Below are 24492 nucleotides of genomic sequence, written 5' to 3' on the forward strand. Positions count from 1 at the left end.
ATAGGGACAAGATCTTGGGAAAAACTGCAGCCAGCTGTCTGAAAATAAGATTATCCACAGTCAAGAGGAAGAAGGAATTAAGTTATTGGTTGTTATGGAAGGAACTAAGAAGAGAGAAGAGAAAACATCCTGCTTTATAAAATCTACATGGCAACTGTATCTTGAACAGTGAAACCTCAGTAACTTACTAAGACAGTAGAAAGGGGAAAACTGATACAGTGTTAGATGAACATCTGGTTTGCTGCCTTAAGGCAGCTGGTTTGTTTTTAATCCATATAAACAGCATTAAATATTTCTAAAGTCATTAAAGACAATGGATTCATAAAAAAACCTCCAGGAATGGTGATCAGGATACTCCAACTGTTTCCCTTCCAACCCAAACCATTCTGTGACTCACTCTGTGTTTAGAAAGGAGTTGCTGGACACATGGAGTCACCCAGCAGCAAGAGAGTCAGATGCATCTACCCCCTCCTTGGAAGGCTGGAATTCTCTAGAAACAACCTAATGAACACCAATTATTCCTCAGCCAGGAATAACAGTCTTTCCAAAACCAAACTCTGACTTACCAAAAGTAACAATTCTCCCAGTGATTTCCTTTCAAAAGAAAGAAAGAAACAAACACCAAGCCCTTTTTTTTTATTTTTTCCTGTTACATTTATTGTTCTTTTGGGAGGCAAAGTGGCAATTTCAGCTTTTGCTCATTTTCTCTTCCCTTGCAAAACAGCAGGGTACAGGTTATAGCCATCAACCTACAATCATTCAAGACTTCAGAAGGTCTCCAATTCAATTTCCATTTTTCCTGATGATAAGAGGCAGATGTGCCAGACAGCAGCAGCAATAAATTTAAGTAATACTTGCTCAAATAGCTGCTCTGACTGCTATTTTAAGGCAGGTTTGGTGCAAGTTTGACAGGCAATTTGCTCAGGAAATGAATTTTGCCTACAGAAAGACATTAACTTTGATTGAAAAGAGGCTTTTAGAAAATACTTCATTAGTGTGAAATGATACTGATGTTACACTTCCTTCAGTCAGAAAGACATTGATGAATCTTTTTTTGTTCAGAATTCAAGACTTCTCAGCTATTCCTTTACCTTGCAGGAATGGCACAAAACGTAGTGATGCTTTATTGTCACAAAAGGCAGAAGTTTCTCAGGGAACTGTTAATTCAGGCAGGTTTCCAGAACTTCTCAGGCTGTGTTCTCAATGATAAGAGCAATGCCCTGTCCACCTCCAATGCAAGCTGACCCAACTGCATATTTCCCACCACGTCTCCTGTACACGAAAAAAAACAACAGTAAAAATTCTATATATTTACAAAACCAAAGTAGCTGTTATCTTGATTTTATGACAGGAAACTAGTTATCATATAGGGACTACTAAAGATGATGGTTTGGAATGTGCATGTTGTTCTTTTTCCTAGAAAAACCTCACAAAGCCTCAACTGATGTTGAAATATCTCTGTAGAGAAACAAGGAGTTGCAGGTCTGAGTGTTTTGCCATCTAAAAGATGGTTTGTTATGTTGTTCTCAGGAATACAAAATGGCAAGGAATGACACGATGGGATATTTGTGGTTTCAACACATTATAAAAACAAGATAAGGAAAATATAATCTTGTTGCCAAGGTGATTTTTAAAAGCTGAGCTTTCTACAGCCCACACTCCAAGGAACAGTTTTCTGCAAGGTGCAAATTAAGTGAGTCTTTATGGTTGAACACTAACACAGTGTTGCGAGTACAATGAAAACAAATACAGTGATTTCTGCCCTGAGCAGGGGGAAGAAGAAAATTCAGATAAAAATAGTGCTAAGCTTGTCAAGCAAGGCAAAAGAGCCCAAATTTCTGAAAATGGACTAAAGGACAAAGAGGTGATGACAAAGCCTTTGACATGGACCTGGCTAAGAAAAGCACAGACTTTGCTCAAAGACCATTTGCATAAAGGAAAACTTCCCACTGCGGGCTTGGATCAGATCTAGGGGATGGAAAAAAAAATCCTGTAATGACAACAGAAGGGGGTAAGAGGCAAACTAGAGGACCTGGGCTACAGCACAAAGGTAACTGTCCTGGTTTGAGCCAGGATTAAGCCAATTTTTCTTTTCACTGATTTTTTTTTCCTTCAGTAAGCTTTCTTGTAACTAGCAACTGTGTGTTCTGCTAGGCTGATAAGACAGTGGAATGTTTTTCTAACTACTGAGGTTTCAAGGTTACACCTTCACTCTGCCGGCTCAGACACTATGGGGAGATCTCTGACCCCCCCGTGGGAGGCTGAGTTAGACAGACAGCAAAACTGGCCAAAGATATTCCATTCCATATATCTACATAAGCTCAGAGGAAGGACAGAGATCTTAGAAGACAGCTTCCTTCTTCTTCTTCCCTTCCCTTCCGTCCATGGCCGGCGTCCGGGGAGGACTCTGCTCATCCATCACCGTCGACCCTTAGGCTGGAGCTCTCCTGACCCTCATAACTCTCTGCTTTCTCCAGCAGCAGCTCCGGGATTCCTCGGGACTCTTCCCAGTTCAGGGGAGTGCTGTGGGAGTTGCCGGGGGTGGGGGGGGAGGCGAGAGGCTTTTGCCCATATCTGAATATATCTGTATATAATTGTATATATTTTCTTGTATGATTCATTAGTGTTTTAATTAAAGCTGTGTAGTTGAGTTTTCAATCCAGCCAAGTCTCTCTCTTTTTCTCTCTCTCCTTCCCTACCTGGGTGGGGGGGGGAGGGGATCGAGAGCATTGTTGTCGGACCTGAGTCAAACGGTGACAACAATTTAATTGGCGCCGAACGTGGGGCACGATTTTAAGCCCAGATTACACATTTTCATCAATTGGGAGTGTCCAAAATTCCATCTCTGAGGGGAGGAATCCCTCAGATAGCAATGAGCAATAATTCTGCTGAGTGTCCTGACGGATTGAAAACTGAACAGACACTTGCTGCAATGAATCTATTGGATCTTTTTCCAAACCTGCAATTGTACATGTGGTATGTAGCTGAGGGCATTCTGCTCTTTGTAGCTGCTCTTGTGATTCTTTTGTGGTTTATTGACAGAACTGTAGCCATAATCAACCGCATCATTACCAGCCTAGTGATCCTAGGGATGATGATACTGTTCTCTATGGGGTCACTGTATGTGTACAGTTACACTGCTAGTCCTACTGGTACAACTCCTAAAGTGAATAGAATGGTCCATGTTGGTAACAGCAATAGCTGGTTCAATTTTACCTCTCCATATTCTCTCAAGCTGAATCTCCCAGCTCTTGATGTGAATAGCATGGTTGCAGTGGGGATGTTTTTGCTGAATGTTTATAATATATTGTGGATGCGTAGGGCCAGATGTTGTTCTGCTCACTGCCATTCCCCCACAGGCAATGTTGCTGCCACTGCTGCTGCCAACACCACTGCTGCCAATACCACCACTCCTGCTGCTACAAAAACAACTGCTCCTACAAAGATAAAGTCTGATCCATCACAAATCAAGCTAGTTGACCCTGTGACTAGGAGCAAGGCAAAGACAAAAACAGAGGCTGACAGTGAGGAAGGGAAGGATTCTAAATCACATGATGGAGCGGGTGCCTCTCAGACAGATAAAAAACCAGGCCACTCTCAAACGGATAAAAGAACAGCAGGCCCTCCTCAATCAGATGACGACGGTGACCTCGCCCAGCCTTTCTCTATGAAAGAACTGCGCCTCATGAGAAAGGACTTCACCCGCATTGATGGTGAGGGAATCCTTCCTTGGCTGCTCCGATGCTTTGATAGTGGTGCTGAGACCTACAATGTGGATGAGAGAGAAGCCAAGCAGTTGGGATCCCTGGCCAGAGATGCTGGTATTGACAGAGCACTTAGTAATAAGACAGGAACTACTACCCTGTGGGACCGACTTCTTTCAGCTGTGAGAGAGAGATACCCCCACAAGGGTGACATCGGATGGCACCGAAGCAGAACACCCACTCTCGAGAAAGCCATCACCTACTTGAGAGAGATTGCTGTGCGAGAAGTGATCTATAATAAAGATGGAATCACAGATCCTGATGATGTTGAGTGTGACACACAAATGTTCCGGAAGTTTGTTCAGGCTGTACCAGCAGCGCATGCCCATATATTCTCCTTCATGGGATGTTTTGAAGGTTACGAAAGACCAACTGTACATGAGGTAACTTTTAAAGCACGACAGTATGGAGACACCCTCTCTGATTCCCTTTACTTCCACACCTCAGCCATTGAAAAAATGACTGACAGGAAGAATAAGATGCCAAATGGATGGGGAAGTAAACTCCAGATTCTTCCTAGAGACAACTGGTCACGTGTTGCAGCCATTAAGAAGAGACGTCCTGCTACGAGACAGCAGCGAGAGGGACGGGACCCACTGAGACGCCACCTGTGGTCTCTCTTGAAAAATTATTTTAAAGAGGACATGAGAGTCTGGGACAAGAAACCCACTGATGTTCTCCAGTTACGTGTGCAAGAGCTACTAAACAGAACAAAGCCAGGAGATGGTTCTTCCAAGAAGAAGGTTGCACCACTCAACAACCAGGATGGTTCATCGAGCTCTAGTGCTCAACCCTAGGGATGCCCTGCCTCCAGCCAGGAGGAGGAGAGGGACAACCGAGTTTATTGGACTGTGTGGATTCGGTGGCCTGGCACATTAGAACCACAAAGATATAAAGCTTTGGTGGACACTGGTGCACAGTGCACTCTAATGCCATTGAGTCATAAAGGGACAGACTCTGTCACTATCTCTGGAGTGACAGGAGGTTCTCAACAACTGACTGTTGTGGAGGCCGGTGTGAGCCTCACTGGTAAGGAGTGGCAAATGCACCCCATAGTGACTGGCCCAGGTGCTCCATGCATCCTTGGCATAGACTATCTCAGGAAAGGATACTTCCGTGACCCAAAAGGGTACCGGTGGGCCTTTGGTATAGCAGCTGTAGAGACTGAGGACACTGAACAGCTGCGTACTTTGTCTGGCCTTTCAGATGACCCTTCTGTAGTAGGGTTGCTGGAGGTTGACGACCAACAGGTACCAATTGCCACTTCAACAGTGCATAGATGGCAGTATCGCACCAACAGAGACTCTGTGATCCCCATTCATAAGCTGATTCGGCAATTGGAAAGCCAAGGTGTGATTAGCAGGACTCATTCACCCTTCAATAGTCCTATCTGGCCAGTGCGAAAGCCTGATGGCGAGTGGAGGCTGACAGTGGACTATCGTGGCCTGAATGAGGTGACACCACCGCTCAGTGCTGCTGTACCAGACATGCTAGAGCTTCAGTATGAGCTGGAGTCAAAAGCAGCTAGGTGGTATGCCACTATGGACATTGCACATGCATTCTTCTCTATTCCCATAGCACCAGAGTGCAGGCCACAGTTTGCTTTCACCTGGAGGGGAGTCCAATACACCTGGAATCGACTGCCCCAGGGGTGGAAACACAGCTCAACCATTTGCCATGGACTGATCCATGCTGCACTGGAGAAGGGTGGAGCTCCAGAACACCTGCAGTACATTGATGACATCATTGTGTGGGGTGACACATCAGAAGAAGTTTTTGAGAAAGGTAAAAAGATCATCCAAATTCTTCTGGATGCTGGTTTTGCTGTGAAAAGAAGCAAGGTCAAGGGACCTTCACGAGAGATCCAGTTCCTGGGAATCAAGTGGCAAGATGGTCGTCGCCAGATCCCAATGGATGTGATTAACAAAGTAACAGCTATGGCCCCACCATCAACTAAAAAGGACACTCAAACCTTTTTAGGGACTGTTGGTTTCTGGAGAATGCATATTCCATGTTACAGTGAAATTGTGAAACCTCTCTATGAGGTGACCAGAAAGAAGAATGATTTCAAATGGGGTCCTGACCAACAGAAAGCTTTTGAGCAGATTAAAAAGGAGATTGTGCAGGCAATGGCCCTTGGACCAGTTTGAACGGGGCCAGACATCAAGAACGTGCTCTACACTGCAGCCGGACACAATGGTCCCAACTGGAGCCTCTGGCAGAAAGCACCAGGGGAGACTCGAGGTCGACCCCTGGGATTCTGGAGCCGGAGCTACAGAGGTTCCGAGGCCAACTACACAAAAACTGAGAAGGAGATACTTGCAGCATACGAAGGAGTTAAAGCTGCTTCAGAAGTGATTGGCACTGAAGCACAGCTCTTTCTGGCGCCCAGGCTACCGGTGCTGAGATTCATGTTCCAGAATAACTTTTCTCCTGTCCATCATGCCACCGATGTGACTTGGAGTAAATGGACTGCTTTGATCACCCAAAGAGCCCGAATAGGGAAACTTAATCGTCCAGGTATTGTGGAAGCAATTACAAACTGGCCAGAAGGCACCCACTTTGGAATGCCACCACAAGAAGTGGTGAGACGAGCTCAAGAAGCTCCACCATATGATCATCTACGAGAGACTGAGAAACAGTTTGCCCTTTTCACCCATGGCTCCTGTCGTCTTGTAGGGAACCACCGGAAGTGGAAAGCTGCCGTGTGGAGTCCTACACGACTGGTTGCACAAGCAGCTGAAGGAGAAGGTGAATCAAGTCAGTTTGCAGAGGTAAAAGCCATCCAGCTGGCTTTGGACATTGCTGAGCGAGAGGGGTGGCCGAGACTCTATCTCTACACTGACTCATGGATGGCAGCAAATGCCTTGTGGGGTTGGCTAAAACAGTGGCAGCAAAACAACTGGCAGCGAAAGGGTAAACCTATTTGGGTTGCTGACCTGTGGAAAGACATTGCAGCTCGGATAGAGAAACTGGAGGTAAAAGTGCGTCATGTAGATGCACACGTGCCTCTGAGTCGAGCCACTGAGGAACATCAACACAACCAACGAGCAGATGAGGCTGCTCAAGTGTTCCAAGTAGACTTAGACTGGGAACACAAGGGTGAGCTCTTTCTGGCTCGGTGGGCCCATGATGCTTCAGGTCATCAGGGCAGAGATGCAACATACAAATGGGCTCGTGACCGAGGGGTGGACTTAACCATGGACACTATTGCACAGGTGATCCATGACTGTGAGACATGTGCTGCAATTAAGCAGGCAAAACGGTTGAAACCTTTGTGGTATGAGGGGAGGTGGTCAAAGTACAGATTTGGAGAGGCCTGGCAAATTGACTACATCACACTTCCTCAGAGCCGCCAGGGTAAGCGTTATGTGCTTACAATGGTGGAAACAAGTACAGGATGGTTGGAGACATATCCTGTGCCTCATGCCACAGCCAGGAATACTATTCTGGGTCTTGAGAAGAAAATTTTGTGGAGACATGGTACTCCAGAGAGAATTGAGTCAGACAATGGGACTCATTTCAAAAACAGTCTTGTCACTGATTGGGCTAAAGAGCATGGTATTGAGTGGATCTACCATATCCCATACTATGCACAGGCCTCAGGGAAAGTTGAAAGGTACAATGGTCTGTTGAAGGCTACCCTAAAGGCAACGGGTGGTGGAACTTTCAAAAACTGGGATAAAAATTTGGCAAAGGCCACCTGGTTAGTTAATACCAGGGGATCCATTAATCGGGCTGGGGCTGCCCAGTCAGACCTTTTGCATACTGCAGATGGGGATAAAGTCCCTGTGGTATGTGAAAGAAACCTGCTGGGTAAAAGTGTTTGGGTCTATCCTGCTTCAGGCAAAGGTAAACCTGTCCGGGGTATTGCTTTTGCTCAGGGACCTGGACATACCTGGTGTGTGATGATGGAGGATGGTGAAGTACAATATGTACCTCAAGGTAATCTGACTTTGGGAGAGAATCCTTAATTTGACAGCTGGTAAAGTATAGAGCCTGTATGTAATATATGGTATGGAATAAGGGGTGGAATGTCCTGGTTTGAGCCAGGATGAAGCCAATTTTTCTTTTCACTGATTTTTTTTTCCTTCAGTAAGCTTTCTTTTAACTAGCAACTGTGTGTTCTGCTAGGCTGATAAGACAGTGGAATGTTTTTCTAACTACTGAGGTTTCAAGGTTACACCTTCACTCTGCCGGCTCAGACACTATGGGGAGATCTCTGACCCCCCCCGTGGGAGGCTGAGTTAGACAGACAGCAAAACTGGCCAAAGATATTCCATTCCATAGAGCTACGTAAGCTCAGAGGAAGGACAGAGATCTTAGAAGACAGCTTCCTTCTTCTTCTCCCCTTCTCTTCCGTCCATGGCCGGCGTCCGGGGAGGACTCTGCTCATCCATCACCGCCGACCCTTAGGCTGGAGCTCTCCTGACCCTCATAACTCTCTGCTTTCTCCAGCAGCAGCTCCGGGATTCCTCGGGACTCTTTCCAGTTCAGGGGAGTGCTGTGGGAGTTGCTGGGGGTGGGGGGAGGCGAGAGGCTTTTGCCCATATCTGAATATATCTGTATATAATTGTATATATTTTCTTGTATGATTCATTAGTGTTTTAATTAAAGCTGTGTAGTTTAGTTTTCAATCCAGCCAAGTCTCTCTCTTTTTCTCTCTCTCCTTCCCTACCTGGGTGGGGGGGGAGGGGATCGAGAGCATTGTTGTCGGACCTGAGTCAAACGGTGACAGTAACAAACTTCAGTGTGCAGTTTCCAGGCAGCAGACTGGAAGATTTCAGTCACACAGTACCCATGCTAACCACCTCTTGCAGGTGTAAAGATCTCAGTACTGCACTCATTACCTTAATTCATGGACCAGATGAGCTGTGATCCTTGATCCTGAAGCACCCAAGGGATGACCTATAGCGATGGCACCACCGTTGACATTGGTTTTTTCAGGGTCAAGGCCCAAGACTTTTTCGACAGCGAGATACTGAGGGGCAAAGGCCTCGTTCACCTAGAGCACCAAGAGGAACAAACACACAAACCTTCACACCTGATTTTCCACACGAGCTCCATGTGTGCACACAGGATTAAGTGAGGCGTGCTGCTTCTCCAGGTCATTTTTAGGGTGAAAAATATTAAACACTGTGTTTGGAGAAGCATAGACAACCGACAAATTGTCAGGCCAACACAATGTGAATTCTAATCCTTCTGGCACATGTGATACAAGGCAAGTATGTGGTATATTTTATTGAAAAACAAAAGGAGTGGTGTATTCTGGTGCAATGCATTCATTAAGAGCCTGTTGCTCTGACAAGAAATGGCTTTGCTCACAAATGGAGAAGTGGGACTAACTTAAAACATGAACAGTCCAGCCAACAGAATAAAACCTCATGCCACAGGAGGATACTTTTTTCCATGGAATCCTATCATGCCATTATCAAATTCCACATGCCTGAGATTTTTATCATGACTGTGCAGCTGTGTGGTAGAAAGTAGATGGATTGAGGTCAGGCAGGTGAGCAGACATGAGGAAACACCTAGGTGGAATATTTCTGCTAAAAAGATCAGGAGCAACCTCACTGTTCATGTTCAAACTCCTTACCTCTACCAAATCCATGTCCTTCAGGGTCAGGCCTGCTTTCTTCAGAACCTCAGTAATTGCAGGTACAGGGCCTACATGGAAATCATATGCACAGTTAGTTAAATAATTAATAGCTTAGAAACATGTTATACATAGAATAACTTTGTAAAGCCTCTTTAGATCCTCTTCCATGAGCCTCCATGCAGCCAGTAAATTCCGGATATGCCACTGACCTGCTTCCTTAGGTAGAAAGAGAACTAATTCTCAGAATTATTTGCAGCCTTCTCAGCACACTGCCAGGAGAAGTGAGGAGTGTGTCCCTACTGCTGCACAGTAGAACATACACATAGCTTCCAAATCAGGAGAACTGACAGTCCCCAGCCAAATGTAACAACTTCACAACAGTTTTGAGGAATTCTCCTTCCCACTACTCTTGGATCAGCTTATTCTTCCCTCATAACTTGCAGCCTTCAGGTGTATGAAAAAGGCTGGTCTGGAGTTTGCTGGTCATGCTTTTAGTTCTTGGTACTGCTGTTCTGGTGTTCTTCATGTAATTTACCTGAGAACTATCTAGTCAGGAAAGCTAACAATAAATTATTCCCTTGGATCCAGGTCCCAGCAAGATTATTTTTTGAGAAAATCACAGAGTTTGGCAAGAAAATTGCTCTCTGGAAGAAAGCTGACACCTACAACCTGGTATAATCTACCAGGGGAGATGAATCTCAAAGCACAGCTACCTGAGGGGACACTCAAAGGGCTAACTAGATACCTGCTTGCAGGACAAAGATATTGAGATGTTAGATGGTAGCTGAGCATTAGGCAAAAAAAAACCCAACCCTAAAACATTAACATTTACCAAAAAATGGTGTTGGCAAGTCACGGCTCAAAGATGAGAAAAACTTAAAAATTAAGAAAGGGCCCAGTTCAAAGCTCAACAGATTGTAAGAAAACCTCAGGCAGCTTCATACTAGACTCTAAATGCATCTCATTATGGAGGGATTTTAACGTGCCCGTGATGAGTGACAGTAATGGGAGGGTCTCAGATGGACAAAGACCATTAATTGCAGCCAAATAGACATTGTCCCCTCCCTCTCTTTTTAAAATGATGAATTCACTTACTAGACATGGGGAGGCTGGACTCCCTGTCACTATCAGTATGTGAAAGGGCAGTTGCTCAGTCTGCACTCCTGTCCTCAGATCTGTTGCTGTCATGTCCATGAATCTCATCTGATCCTTTTCAGTTGCTGGGGACAAGCTGTGGTGTTAAGGAGTTAGGATACTAACTGATTCTCCACATGATTTATGAGGCTTTTAAACAAGTTAAAAAGAGAGTTGCCTGACCTAGAAAGAATGGGCTAGTTTAGAAAGCACAAAGAGAACATGAAGTCTTCAGAAAGAAACCCTCCCTCCACATTTGCTTTGAAGGTCATGTTCCTCAGAGAGTCTGCTCAAGAAAGGAAATCTGACAATGCCTCATTTGCATTCCTACTGACACATGGAACCAGTCAGCAATGACCTCTCTGAACAGAAGGGCAGGCAGGAAAAGCCATGCTGGGATACATTGGTTCGACATCAGGAAAAAGTTCTTTCCTGTGAGGGTGGAGAGATGCTGGAACAGGTTGCCCAGGGAGATTGTGGATGCTCCCCTCATTGGAGGTCTACAAGATCAGGTTGGATGGGGCTTGGAGCAACCTGATACAGTGGGAGGTGTCTCTGCCCATGCAGGGGGGTTGGAACTGGATGATCTTTAAGGTCCCTTCCAACCCAAACCATTCTATGATTCTATGATATAATGCTGTCCACAAACTAAACAGAAGGAAAAAATCCTGAGGTGTCAGGACTGGCTTTGAGGGTTGGTTTGTTAACAGCTCCCTGATTAGGAAGCACCAAATGTGGGACTACCAAAAAAAGAGAAGCAGGTGGTTTGCCACAACATCACCTGAATGGATGTGTATCCTGGAAGCCAATCTTAGCTGAGTAACTCCTGAAAGGGGCACATGGAGACAATCCTCCTTCAGCAGGTGAAGAAGACAACTCAAAGTTAGGCATTTAATCCTGGGATTTAAAGCTTACAGGGAATGAAAGTGAATTTCAGGAGAAAACTGGTTTTAAAATTCACTAAAAAAGGGAGGGAAAAAAGGTTCCGGGGGGACTACTTCAGTGCTAATGCACACACACCCTTTCAGCCAAAGTGAGGAGTCAGTCAGTCCCTCTGCCTAAGATGGATGCAGTGGAACAGCCACTCTCAGTAGCTACCAAGTAATGTGATTTATTGCAACTTACCAATGCCCATTATGGAAGGGTCACAGCCAGCTGAGTGATAGGCCACTATCCTTGCCAGAGGAATAAGACTGTGCTTTTTAAGTGCTGATTCACTGGCAATAATGATTGCACCAGCTCCATCACACACCCCCTTGCAGTAAGAGAGTAAAGCTTTCTTAGTGGAGAAAAGACAAAAAAAAACAAAAACAAAAACAAACCCTCCAACATTTTTAACTAAATATGCCCCTCAAAAAAAAACCAAAACCTTGAGTCCAAGACACAATTATTAACATTTAACAGACAGTTGTATTAGTGTTTATTCCAAACAACAAACCACAATCTTTCACTAGTTTGTGGATGACTTAAATTTAGAAGTTTAATTAATTCCAATGTTTTAGAAAATCAAACCACATTTTTTGCCACTCCCTTGCACTGGAAACATTCTGTAGACCTCCAAGGACACTATTAATATTGGATAATATTAATTAGAAAATATATTTTACTGTGGCTGTGATCTATTTCAGGCAGGAATTCAGATTCTATGATCACAGTGGTCATTCCAGCCTAAAGAACATTCATCAATTGATTGAGATAATGGCTATAAGAGGAAGAGTCCATAATGACATTGCTGCTAAGGACCCAGTCTACCCTGGGTAAGGACATAATGTGGTTTGGACTACAAAGGATAGAAATTGTGGAATAAAGATGAGCAGCAGCAGAAGCATGGCCACTAATAGAACACATGATCTGCAAAGCAAACATTCAGAAATTGTTGCCCCCCAAAAGAAAAACAAAATCATAGAATCTCAGACTGGTTTGGGTCGGAAGGGACCTTAAAGGTTATCCAGATCCAACCCCCCTGCATGGGCAGGGACACCTCCCACCAGCCCAGGTTGCTCCAAGCCCCATCCAACCTGCCCTTCAACACTGCCAGGGATGGGGCAGCCACAGCTTCTCTGGGCAACCTGGGCCAGGGTCTCACCACCCTCACAGCAAAGAATTTCCTCCTCATGTCCAACCTCAGTCTCCCCTCTTCCAGTTTTAATCCATTCCCCCTCATCCCATCCCTCCCTGCCCTTGTCCCAAGCCCCTCCCCAGCTTTCCTGGAGCCCCTTCAGGCACTGGAAGGTGCTCTAAGGTCTCCCTGGAGCCTTCTCTTCTCCAGGCTGAACATCCCCTACTCTCTCAGCCTGTCTTTGTAGCAGAGGTGCTCCAAAATAGAATGGCTAATTCTATGTAGCCACTGCAGGTATCAGTTGCATAATTCAAGGCTGATAAGCAAGTGTCATTTCTTTACTAAAAGAACAGTGACAAGCCCCAGAACCAAACTTTAGGACCGAGGAGTAGACTGAAGGATCCTCTGTCATCTCAGGGCTGGAACAGTAAACAAAGTGAAAAATTAAAACCCCTTTTCATCAGGAGATACCACTGACAGCCAAAGGTGGCTCAGTGACAGTAAATCTGGAGGAGCTCAGAGGTGACACTTTCCCAAGGCAAGGCCTCGACGTACTCACTGAAGCATTCCCAGCAGTCACTGTGCCATTCTTTATAAAGACAGAGGGGAGTTTGGCCAACTGTTCCATCGTGGTCTGGGGCTTGGGGTGCTCATCCTTTTGCATACTTTCTTTCCCCTTCTTCGTTTTCACTTCAATTGGTGCCATCTCAGTGTTGAAGTAACCAGCATCCTGAGCTGCAACCACAAAAAGGACTCTGATCAAAATATCTAGATGATTGCACAGCAAGACCAATAATCCCATTTTAATGTGCACAAAATCTTTGCTCTATTTTAACCAAGAGTCCAGGGACAGAGCTGTTTATGCTTTATTTTGCTTTGGTGTTTTATTGTTTGCTTGGTTTTTTAGAAACTGGGCAAAAACTCTACAGATACATTCTCAAATTCCTCCAAAGAAAGTCTCAAATTTCAGCTTTAAAAAAACTGACCTATTCTTTATTTTTTTCTTTTCTTTAAATCACTAGATTTATTTTTGTTACATCCCCCTGTATTGTTGCTTTATTCTACAGCTCTGTCACTTACCAGAGGGCCAAGAAGCTGTAAATCTGATTCAGGGAGGACCATGAAAAAAAATCCTGAGCCACAATTTCTCTGTTGATAACCAGTATAAAACCAATATAATGTTGTATATCAATTAAAATCCTGTCCAAGCTGCTCCTGCCACAGGATCTCACAGTCAAATCATGACCTTAGATTGGGATACAGCTGCCTAAACCACAATTCAAGGCACTGTAGGTATCTAAGATACCCAGAAGAGCATCTGGCCACATCAGCTGACATTAGACACCAATATTCAGGCAACCAAATACCAGCTTTTGTGTCCACAATGTTGATGTGAACACAGATTAAAACCAAAACAGCTCCAAACTCCCCAAATGGAATCAAGACTCCCAGCCCCTTCAAATCAGTTCACAAATGCATCTCTGAGGGATTGAAAAGTAAGACACTGAAACTACCAGATCTGATGTTGTTTTGCTACCTCTGAACTTTCCCAAGAAATTCTACAGTCTTTTTCTTTCCTGATTAACCACAGGACTTATCAGTGTGAAATAAGATGAACTGGTCATAACAAGCAGAAATAAAAAACCATCAAGGCAAAATCCTAGAAGACAAGAAAGATGCAATAGCCTCTTCAGGGGCAGAGTTTCCAGCAAAAGCTCCAGGAATGGCAGGAATTAGCTAAGAACATCAGCAGGGAAGGTAACACACCCTTGAGTGGAGTTACAAAAAGCACCACTAGAGCCACTGAAAAAACCCCAAAATCTTTCTTCAAGAGGAGCAGCTGTTAAAAAGCACCATCATCACACCCATGAACGTGAAGCCTGTTCAGGCAGGAGGTGACACATGACAGGCCAATGGCATTTGCTGCCTGAACTGAATGTCCCCAGTGAGGGACATGCAAACCAGTGGAAAGAGGCTTATTACTTAACCTGCTGATTTCCACACCACCTGCCTCAGGATATTTCAAGTCAATTCCCCCAAGACTGAGCTGCTTGTATCACAGGGCAAACCACAGCATGAATCCCAGCATCTGCATGTCAAAAGACAAATCACACCAAGACACGACCTACATAAAAATTAAAAATACTTGGAATCTATGCTAAAAAACTGACTAGATTTAAAACTGGCACCATATAAAGATTCCCATTCCTGGATTTACTAACCAGCTTTGCATCTCTGTTGTGTTTTGAGGGCATATCTGTCACAGTCCTCACGTGTGATGTTGTATTTTGCAGCCAGGTTTTCAGCTGTTACTGCCATAGGTATCTTAACATGTGTATCTGTCAGTCCTTCCCACAATGTGTCTTCCAACTGCAGGGAACATTAGGAAAAGAAAATCATCAAGCCCAGGAACATTAACATTTATTATTGACAGTTTCTAATGATTCAGCAGCCTCTTGGAAACTTACATGTCTTTGCAAAATGAACTCAGGTTGCTTACAGAGACTTTATTGACATTAGAACAAACACACTGCAAAAAAATCATCCAGGTTCTTGTGGGCTATTTTAATTAATCTACGTTGTGTTCTAGTGTGGTTCTTTCCACTCAGATGTGGCCCTGAGAAGTTTGGGAAAAACTTATAATTCTTTCAGCATAAATTATTTCTTAGAGACCTGTGAGAAAACACACCTCTCCTTCTGGTTACCAGGGAGGAAAGGTAAGGAACTGTGCAAAGGCACAGCAGCCTACTGATTCTTTGGCTCCTTCTCTACTTTCAGGTAAAATCCCCTTACTTCAGTCCAAGGTTCCTGCAGGTAAAACATCTCTGGTGAGAAAATACTCACGTTCAACTTCACTTAATCTGATAAAGGTTAGGCCAGTCAGTTCAGATGGGGTTTGTCATCTCTCTGTCACCAGTAAAGTTCCCCAAGAGAAATCACTCACTCATCTGCAGCTGCATAATTCAATCATTTCCATGATAAGAACCTGGTGGCACTTAGGGAGTTATCAGCAACCTGGTGAAGGCTGCTCTGTAGAGCTGAGGCTTAGTCACTGCCCCACAAGATTCTCAGGGCAGAGTCCCACAGACTTCACCTTCACAGTGAAAAAACAGAGTAGGAAAAGCAAAGAGCTGAAAGACTGAAATCTCCTATGTAGCTTTTTGATGTTGGTTATGACCCACTGAATAAATGGCAACTGTCAGAGCAGAAATGGATCCTGCTGCCAATTTCCCACAGTACTCACTAAAGACAAATTTTCAAAAGAAAATGCAAAAATAACTTAGCTTGGAGAAGTCAAGGGATTTAACTTCAAGTTTCTATTTTTAAGATAAAGAGATGCTTGCAACTTGGAGGTATACATGTTCCTTACCAGGCCATCTCCCCACTCCTAGCTTTCCCAAAGCTGTGTGTGCCTCCATTCACAGCCCCTGTCATCAGGAAATGGTTTTTATTATATAGAGCACTTTGATAGGATGTACCAAGTGAACTAAGCTTTGTGTCTAAGTTCACTAACATGTTTAATGTGGAACAGGAGTTCAAAAATAGTTTTGGAAAAGTCAGAAAACTGGCATGCTTAACAAAATTGCCTGAACCTATTGTTTTGGTAATGCCTGAATACTGGATAAATGCTTTGAACAACTAAATCCAGATCTAATCTCCAATAATTTTCATCTGCAAGGATACAGTGTCTACAGGCCTGATACTTTTCTGTTGCTCAGCAAACATGACTTTATTCACACACACAGAATAAAATATAAGTACTAGACCTTGAGTTCTGCTCCTAATCTGGTTCCAAATCGAATGTTTCGAACTGCATAAGGAGCCTGGCTCATATTTTCAGCTCCACCACACAGGACAACTTCTGAGTCATTCAGGCAGATTTCCTGATAACAAAAAAACAAGAGGTCTAGGATTTAGTCTGCTGGTTTTGTGAGACAGTAACAACCATCTTAGAAAAAGACCTGGTCATCTACAAAACTACAAACACAGGAATTCATGCTCAGCCATGTGTACATTTATGAAGGGTTCTATTAAGATGGGGGTCTGTGTCATTGCATTTTCCTTTCTCCTCCTTTCAGCAAGGAATCATTATATCCACGAGGGAGGAAGAGAAGATGGGTGCAAACATATGACAGGGCTGAGGAACAAAGCCATTAAGCATCTGCATGCTTGTGTGGTCAGGTTCACAAGATGGGTGAACTTTCTCCCCCCCCCCCATTCAAAGAGAAGTTGATTTTATTCTATATTAGAAGTTACATGACAAATGATCAAACCCATGAGAGCGTTTGAATCTTTGAATTAAAAGACACTTAAAATGCACAGGTTGGTGCTTACATAGGTGAAAATACAAACAATGACAAAATGATTAAAGTCTCCTGTTGATGCCCAGTAATTCCAATTCAGCCAAAGAGGATCACAGAATGCAACTGTTTCCCTGGCTAACACTTGTTGCATTCCTTATATGAAATGATGATTTTTAAATAATTGATGATTTTTAATGAATTAATTAATGATTTTTAATTTAAATCCATGATGATTTTTAAAACCAACCCCAAAGTGGAGGCTGAACTCTTACACAAACCCTGCAGGGCAAGAGGAATTCTCCACCAGTGGTAGCTAAAAATCCATGCTAAGACTCATCCAAAACACAAAGTACATGTTTCAACGTCTCTTCTCACATGTTAAAAGTCTGAGAAATGTTACAAGTGATACAGAAAAAAAAAAAAAAAAATCACAAGAGCTTTGTACCTGACATCCACTGGCAATGGATTGGAAACCAGAGCCACAAAGCCTGTTGACAGTGAGGGCTGGCACTGGGACAGGAACTCCCACACGTAAACCCACGTGTCTTGCAATATAAATGGCATCTGAGGCGCTCTGCAGGCAGAACAGTTGGTTACACCCTCATGTCTTCAGAGAGCACAAGACTTTCCATCAAGTCAGAAGGGTGTTAGTGGCATCACTCATAGAAGACACGTGTGTTCAGCAGAACTTTGATTCGCTTCAAAAAGACACCATCAAATCATAGAATCATGGAATGCTTAAGGTTGGAAGGGACCTTCAAGATCATCCAGTTCCAACCCCCCTGCATGGGCAGGGACACCTCCCACCAGACCAGGTTGCTCCAAGCCCCATCCAACCTGCCCTTCAACACTGCCAGGGATGGGGCAGCCACAGCTTCCCTGGGCAACCTGGGCCAGCACCTTCCTACCATCTTTAATGAGCAAAATGTACAACATGCATTTTAAAGAAACTGTGTGCCATAACAGCCAGACATGAGGCCAAAAATGGGACTGTAGCTGCTGAGACTGAAGTCAGCAATTTACTAGTCTGAATTTTTCCCTTTTCACCTATTTTCAAACCAGCACACACACAATAGATGAGGTAAGAACAACTCCTCACTGACAAGCAGCAACTCTTTCCAGATAAATTAAAATTGCTCAGAACACCAGGGGAAGTTCCCCCAAACCCAGACAGTGTGGGAAACGTGGAGATGCTGATGCTGCTTCATATCCACTTAGGGAAATTCCATAATTGTAATATTCTAACTGGACACTGGCCTTTCCTAACTATGAAATCCCACTCCTCCAGACTTTTCCAGCTGGTTATATCAGTCTTTTATTTGAAAAGCAAAGTACTGCACACAGAGCAGTTGGCTTCAGAACTCATCTAATAAACCAGGCTCCAACATAAAATGAAACAAACCCATTAGGTTTCTTCATTTCAACTACTGAGCACAGATACAGAATTCAATATTCTAACAGCCTTGCTATAAGCTTGTCATGGATTTTTCCACACTAAGAGAACACTTAAGGATCTTGTCCTCAGCTAATATGTATTATACAAAGTTCAGTGTACAAGGCTACTTGCCAATGCAGGTTCAGAAAAAAAGAAATAAATTAATCTAGCCACTTCTGAGGAAGGGGAGTTTAAAGTGGTCATACACTCATTTAAGCTTAATCAAATAATAACTTAAAAGGAATGCACAACTGTAAAAACTACAGGGATGGGGAAGTATGATGGAAAGGAAATGTAATTTCAACCCCAAAAGACATCTTTTTATTAAGAGAATGCTGCTATTTATGTGAAAACACTCCAAGAGCTTTGGATGCAGCAATATTTTTTTTCCCAGGTCACAAACAGTTCTTAAAATAACCAAAAAAAGGTGGCATAAAAGAAGCTCAGATGGGAGCTGTAGGAGACAGAAGAATCAAAGACTTTTTTAGCTGAAAATCCAGTACTGCATCTGATATTCATACTTTCATGATGTTCAGTTATCATGAAACTTCTCAGGTATTTGTTTTTTCTGCATCCTTGAAACAGTGCAAAACAAGAATGCCTACCCTTAATAAAGGGGAGGTCAGAATACAAAACAAATCCAGAAATGCTCTTTGCTGTCTTGCCTAAAACAAAGACTCTCATCTAGATACGTGGGTAACTGCAGTTGTGCAGAGCAGCTACATCACAAGCTCTTTGGAAAGGAGATGATTGTTCAATTGCCTCTGCCAACCAAAGCATGTGTCCTTCCAGCTTGAAGTAATCTCATATTCACTCAAACAATTCTATTTAGAAAACTCAAGGGAAATGGGCTCAAATTAGTCAGTCTCCAGAAAGAAAGGGATTTATACAATTCAGTGAAAACTCACTGATCACTGAATTCCACAGCTTGAGTCATAAAAGCAGGAAAAACATAGCAGGAATTAGCAACTAACTGTTCGATGAACCCACAGTTTTTAGATCAGTTTGTCCTAGTTTAAACTACTTCTCGTACTAAAAAGAGAAAGCTAGACCTTGCTCCCAACGACATGAAGAGGAAACACTACACTAGAAATGTCACTGACCCCTTCCACGTCCACCCCTTGGCTGCAAAGCAGAGGGAACTATCTATAGGACCACACGGAAGGAGACGATGGAGATAACCCGAGAGCAGCCAGTTTTCCATGCTACCAACCTGAATGACATTGCCAACAATGACACTGTCAATGATCTCAGGAGAGATCTTTCCAGCAGCCAAGGCAGCCCGGGCAGCATGTTCTGTCAGATCGGTGGCTGAGAAGTCCTTCAGCAAACCCCCATAGCTCCCAAAGGGAGTTCTCTTGGCTGCAACAATGAAGACACCTGCGAGAGAAGAGACAATCATCCAGGTGAACAGAGCCTAAGGGAGGGAAAACCACCAAGGTAGCATCAGCTGGATGACAGGCTCAAATCACAGGAGGCTTTGGAAATAAATACAGTGTTGAACCCACAAAGTTAAGAAAAGACAGGAATGCTTTAGACAGGGAAGGTGTGCAGAATGATGGTCAGGACGAAAAGCTGAGAGTGAGTCCAGAGGAGGCCACAGAAATGACCAGAGGGCTGGAGCAGCTCTGCTCTGGAGCCAGGCTGGGAGAGTTGGGGTGTTCAGCCTGGAGAAGAGAAGGCTCCAGGGAGATCTTAGAGCACCTTCCAGTGCCTGAAGGGGCTCCAGGAAAGCTGGGGAGGGACTTGGGACAAGGGCAGGGAGGGATGGGATGAAGAGGGATGGATTAAAACTGGAGGAGGGGAGATTGAGGTGAGACATGAGGAGGAAATTCTTTGCTGTGAGAAGGGGAAGCAAGGGAAGAAGCAGCAGCACAACCTGTGTTTTGCTGAATTAAAGTGACCACAGAGCCATTCCCCTAAGGGTATGTTACTCCAGAGTTTGCCTAACTTTGCTTGATTGAAGAGATGTCTGCAAATGCTGAGATCTGGGAACTTTCAGGGCTAGAAAGCAAAGGCCTCTCCAAATCCTTATCAAACTCTCAATTCAAAACCTCAAAATATGGCTGCTGCCAAATGGGGATCTGCTATTATAGGCCTTGAAAAAAAAATAATTAGTTTGGATACCAGGGAGACAAAGGAGACTGTCACAGTACATCAGACGTTAGAGCTAGTGTGGTAAAAGCATGAAAGTAACATCCATGAAATCCCACAGTGGATTCCTGTGAAATAATCAGATGAGGAACAAGTTATTTCAAGAAACAAAGAGGCCATTCCCTCACCCTAGAAAAATCGGCAGTTTTTTGGCTGACACTCTGTAACAGTTTTCACAAAGGAAAAAAACCAACATTGAAGCAAAAAGGAAACAACCCTTCTTCCCTGCATTTTAACTTGGATTTCCAGAATTATATACACCATCTAGATATGTCTGTGAACCCCAGTGAGCATGGACTGAGTGCTTGGCACAGCAGCTCGCTGGTCCCATGCCCAGGAGCACGTGGGAGGCAGGTTGTGAACTTTCCCCCAGTTGGACAACAGAGCTCACGTCCCTTTCTACAGCTGCCACCAAACACCCACAGCTATTTTAAGCAATGCTAGAAGGAGCTGTAGAAATATAAGAATGAAAATGACTGTTCATTAAGCTGCTCTTGAGCACTGTTTTCAGGCCTTCTGTCAGTTGGCTGGTTTGTCTCCTCAGCCTCTCACGTATTTGGATCTCAGACTACAGGATTTTACAGAAAAGGGTTTTCCAAAGAGGGTGAAGGCCAAGCTGACTTCACTGCCAAGGACTGGAACATGCTGTTGGGATCTGAAACAGGCAGTGAATACACTCAGGAGATCATCGGGGAAATAGCCTGATGTAGACTGAGCAAGGATTGCAGCTCCAAGGACAGGGATGAATGCAAATCCCAAGGTGGCTTTCACAGAGGGAACACCAGAGTCACTAAAACAACTGGTTTTCAAGAGGCCTCCGAATGATCAGAGGTCTGAAAAGCACCAAAACTGGTACTGTGAGAAAGTACAATCACTATTAATTTGATAACAGCAAGTAATTCCATTTCATCCCAAACAATTCTTAATCCATTGACTGATTTATTTTTTTTCTCTTGTGCATTTTTTTTCAAAAAAGAAGCTGAAAACTCTTTACAAAGTGTGAACCCTGCAAGTTTTTTTAACAAAGATGAGGGTGCTTTGCCTGATTCAGGTTTATGGCAAACAGGTGTGTGTAACAGTCACTTCAGGAGCAGTCCTTGGACTTCCTAAGCATTCAGGTGAGATTTAAATGTGGACCAGTCATTTAAGTATCAAAAATGTCTTGTATTAACAATAATTTACAGAAGGTGGAGTTTTGGTCTCCACTGAATGTTAAGAACACTTGTAAAAAAAAAAAAAAAAAAGACCATTAGCTCTTTTAAGGATGATCTCATGCCCCTAAGCTTATCTTCCCTGCAGACTTCGACACTCCTCTCGCCACCACTCCCCCTGTCCACCAATTCCTGTCCCTCAGCCTCCTCCAAAATTGTGCCAGCAAGAGCTTTGCTGCAGACCTGACCAAGCTAAAAAAACTTGTTTGCCTCCCTTTTGGCCAGGTTGCTGGTTATCCATGTGAGTTGCTGAATCACATACGCCCTTACAAACAAACAGCCCAGGGGCGAGGATAGAACTTTGCCCCTGAACCTTCCTTTCACAATAACATCTCTGTGTCACTGAGGCAGCTCGTTGCTGTGCCATTCTCCACAAAACAGCACCGTGGGGGCAAAGCATAAAGCAGAGCTGGTCACACAGCTGTGGTAGCTGAAGATTAACCCAGAGTCAGCAGAAAACCAGGAGCTAGTTTTCCTTTGGATCAATTCTGAGCCTGACTTCAACCTTCTGGCTGCTCAATAAAACAGTAATTCCAGACTCAGGAGAGAAGGTTGGACTGAAGCAGCAAGGGAAGAAGCAGCAGCACAACCTGTGTTTTCCTGAATTAAAGTGACCACAAAGCCATTCCCCTAAGGGTATGTTACTCCAGAGCTTGCCTAACTTTGCTTGATTGAAGAGATGTCTGCAAATGCTGAGATCTGGGAACTTTCAGGGCTAGAAAGCAAAGGCCTCTCCAAATCCTTATCAAACTCTCAATTCAAAACCTCAAAATATGGCTGCTGCCAAATGGGGATCTGCTATTATAGGCCTGAAACTTTCTCCAACATTCCTCAAATGCACTTGGTATAGAAATATTTCTTCATGAGTTCCCATTCTGAAGGCTAAAAACCAATCATTAACCTCAAAAAAAACTGTAAAGAGAACAGTATAGAAAAAATATTGTGGTAAGAGATGAGAAAAGATCCTGAAACAAGCACAGAAAACTAACATCAAACAAGTATGGGCAGAGCTGTTCAATAGAGCCACACAGAATTACTGCAACACTGACAGAACAGGCTTTCAGCACCAAAACCTCAAACCATAACTTACTCAAATGTTATTATTCAGACATAGTTAACAAAGCAGTGTTAAACAGGCAGAAATCCTTTTTTTCAATAAATTTCAGCTTTGTTTTTCAACTAGATGAGATATTAAGGGGTGCATTATCTCATTTTTAAGGGATGCAAAACTTTAAACTATGCAGAGAGTAAAGTAGTTCTTGACATAAAACGCCTTTAGGAACTTAGAACCAGAGTTTATCCTGCACCTCTACTGCCAACACAGGCAGGGGTGGATGTGACAGAAGAAAATTTCCACCCTGGACACTTCAAGTGTCACTTCTAGTCACTGCACACAGACATTCCCAGTTATCAGACACATATTCGACACCTTTTACCACAGGTTTGTACCACAGCCAACTTAAGCAATCCAGAAAGTAAAACACAGTATATTCAATATATATTCAACAGTATCAGTACAGACAAGGTTGTGACAGACACCTCCGCATCTAATGCGGCTCAGGGTGTTTTGAAAGGTCGCGTTTGTTTCCAGCTGTTTATCGCAGGGATGCTGACAGAGGACGGGGAGGGAAATGGCTCTGGAGACACAGGAATGGCCCCAGAGGCTCGGGTTTGGGTTTTCTGACGGACAACACGAGCTACTACCGAGTTACAGGCCCCGACCACCAAACGGGACAGCTTCGGCTTCCACCCTTCCCTCAGACCCTGTCCAGCCTGCCCGCCAGCCTGGGCCCCGCTTCCCCTCAGGGAGCAGCGGCCACGCCGCCCCAGCTGAAGAGCCAGATCCCGCTGAGCCCCGCAGGCTGTGTGGAGCTGCCCTCCCTCCCGCCTCGCCGAACTGACAGGAGCCTCACCCCGCAGCAGCGCCATGGCCGCTCCGCTCCGCGCCGCCGTCTGCCCGCCCTTTCCTCCCGCCGCAGATTCGCCACGCCGGGGGCGGAGGGAGCAGGCGGGCGCAGCGACGCTTTTTAGTTTATATAAAAAAAATATTTTTAAAATTATTAATATTTATTTCACTTCCTTTGTTCCTCCCTCCCCGCCGGTTCCCCTCGCAGGCTCTCCTCGGCCGCGCTTACCAAGGCGCTGGGATCCGCCGACTCGCCAAAGCGCCCTCCCGCCCCTGAGGAGAAGCTGCTGAGCAAGAGGAGTCACCGGGACCCCTGAGGGAGCCTGTGCCCGGGAAGGCACCTGAGACCCGCGAACCACTGCAGGGGCAGTTCCCCTCCCTCAGGGGCCAAGTCGCCCCCATGAGCACCCAGGCTGGGCTTCCAATGGCGGTTTTGAGCCGCTGGGCCAGCGCTGACCCCGGTTGTAGCAGAAACTGTGTGGGGAGCAGGGCAGGGATGGTCCCCCTGTGCTGGGCCCTGGGGAGGGGGCACCTGGAATCCTGGGGTCAGGTCTGGGCCCCTCAGGACAAGAAGGAGATGGAGGGGCTGGAGCGTGTCCAGAGAAGGGCAAGGGAGCTGGGGAAGGGGCTGGAGCACAAGTGTGAGGAGGAGCAGCTGAGGGAGCTGGGAGTGTCCAGCCTGGAGCAAAGGAGGCTGAGGGGAGACCTGCTGGCTCTGCAGCTGCCTGAGAGGAGGTTGGAGCCAGGGGGGTCGGGCTCTGCTCCCCAGGAACAAGGGATGGGACAAGAGGAGATGGGCTCCAGTGGTGCCAGGGGAGGCTGAGATGGGATCTTGGGCAGCATTTCTTGCTGGCAAGGGTTGTCAGGCCCTGGCCCAGGCTGCCCAGGGCAGGGGGGGAGTCCCCATCCCTGGAGGGGTTTCCAAG

At 44.8% G+C, this 24492-nt stretch overlaps 1 protein-coding gene across 1 annotated transcript; it reads right to left on the reverse strand.

The window, feature by feature from the left end:
• Positions 1-629: 629 nt before the first annotated feature.
• Positions 630-23628, reverse strand: LOC127395187 (3-ketoacyl-CoA thiolase, mitochondrial-like). The gene is made up of 10 exons (XM_051641752.1): positions 23574-23628; positions 19509-19675; positions 17306-17434; positions 16324-16440; positions 14779-14926; positions 13116-13291; positions 11623-11752; positions 9361-9431; positions 8615-8769; positions 630-1272 (listed from the first exon to the last, which is right to left on the reverse strand). The coding sequence occupies exons 1-10, from the start codon at positions 23587-23589 to the stop codon at positions 1188-1190; spliced, it is 1194 nt and encodes a 397-aa protein (XP_051497712.1). The 5' UTR covers positions 23590-23628; the 3' UTR covers positions 630-1187.
• Positions 23629-24492: the final 864 nt, after the last annotated feature.

This window comes from Apus apus, chromosome W, assembly GCF_020740795.1.
Source record: "Apus apus isolate bApuApu2 chromosome W, bApuApu2.pri.cur, whole genome shotgun sequence".
Lineage (NCBI taxonomy): Eukaryota > Metazoa > Chordata > Aves > Apodiformes > Apodidae > Apus > Apus apus.

Bases quoted from the DNA above. Each gene is read 5' to 3' on its own strand.
- LOC127395187 (XM_051641752.1), bottom strand. The intron at 13,292-14,778 runs GTTAGTAAATCC...TTGTGGTTGCAG, and splicing joins ACAACAGAGATGCAAAGCTG to CTCAGGATGCTGGTTACTTC. The intron at 1,273-8,614 runs GTAATGAGTGCA...TTTCGTGTACAG, and splicing joins CATCTGGTCCATGAATTAAG to GAGACGTGGTGGGAAATATG.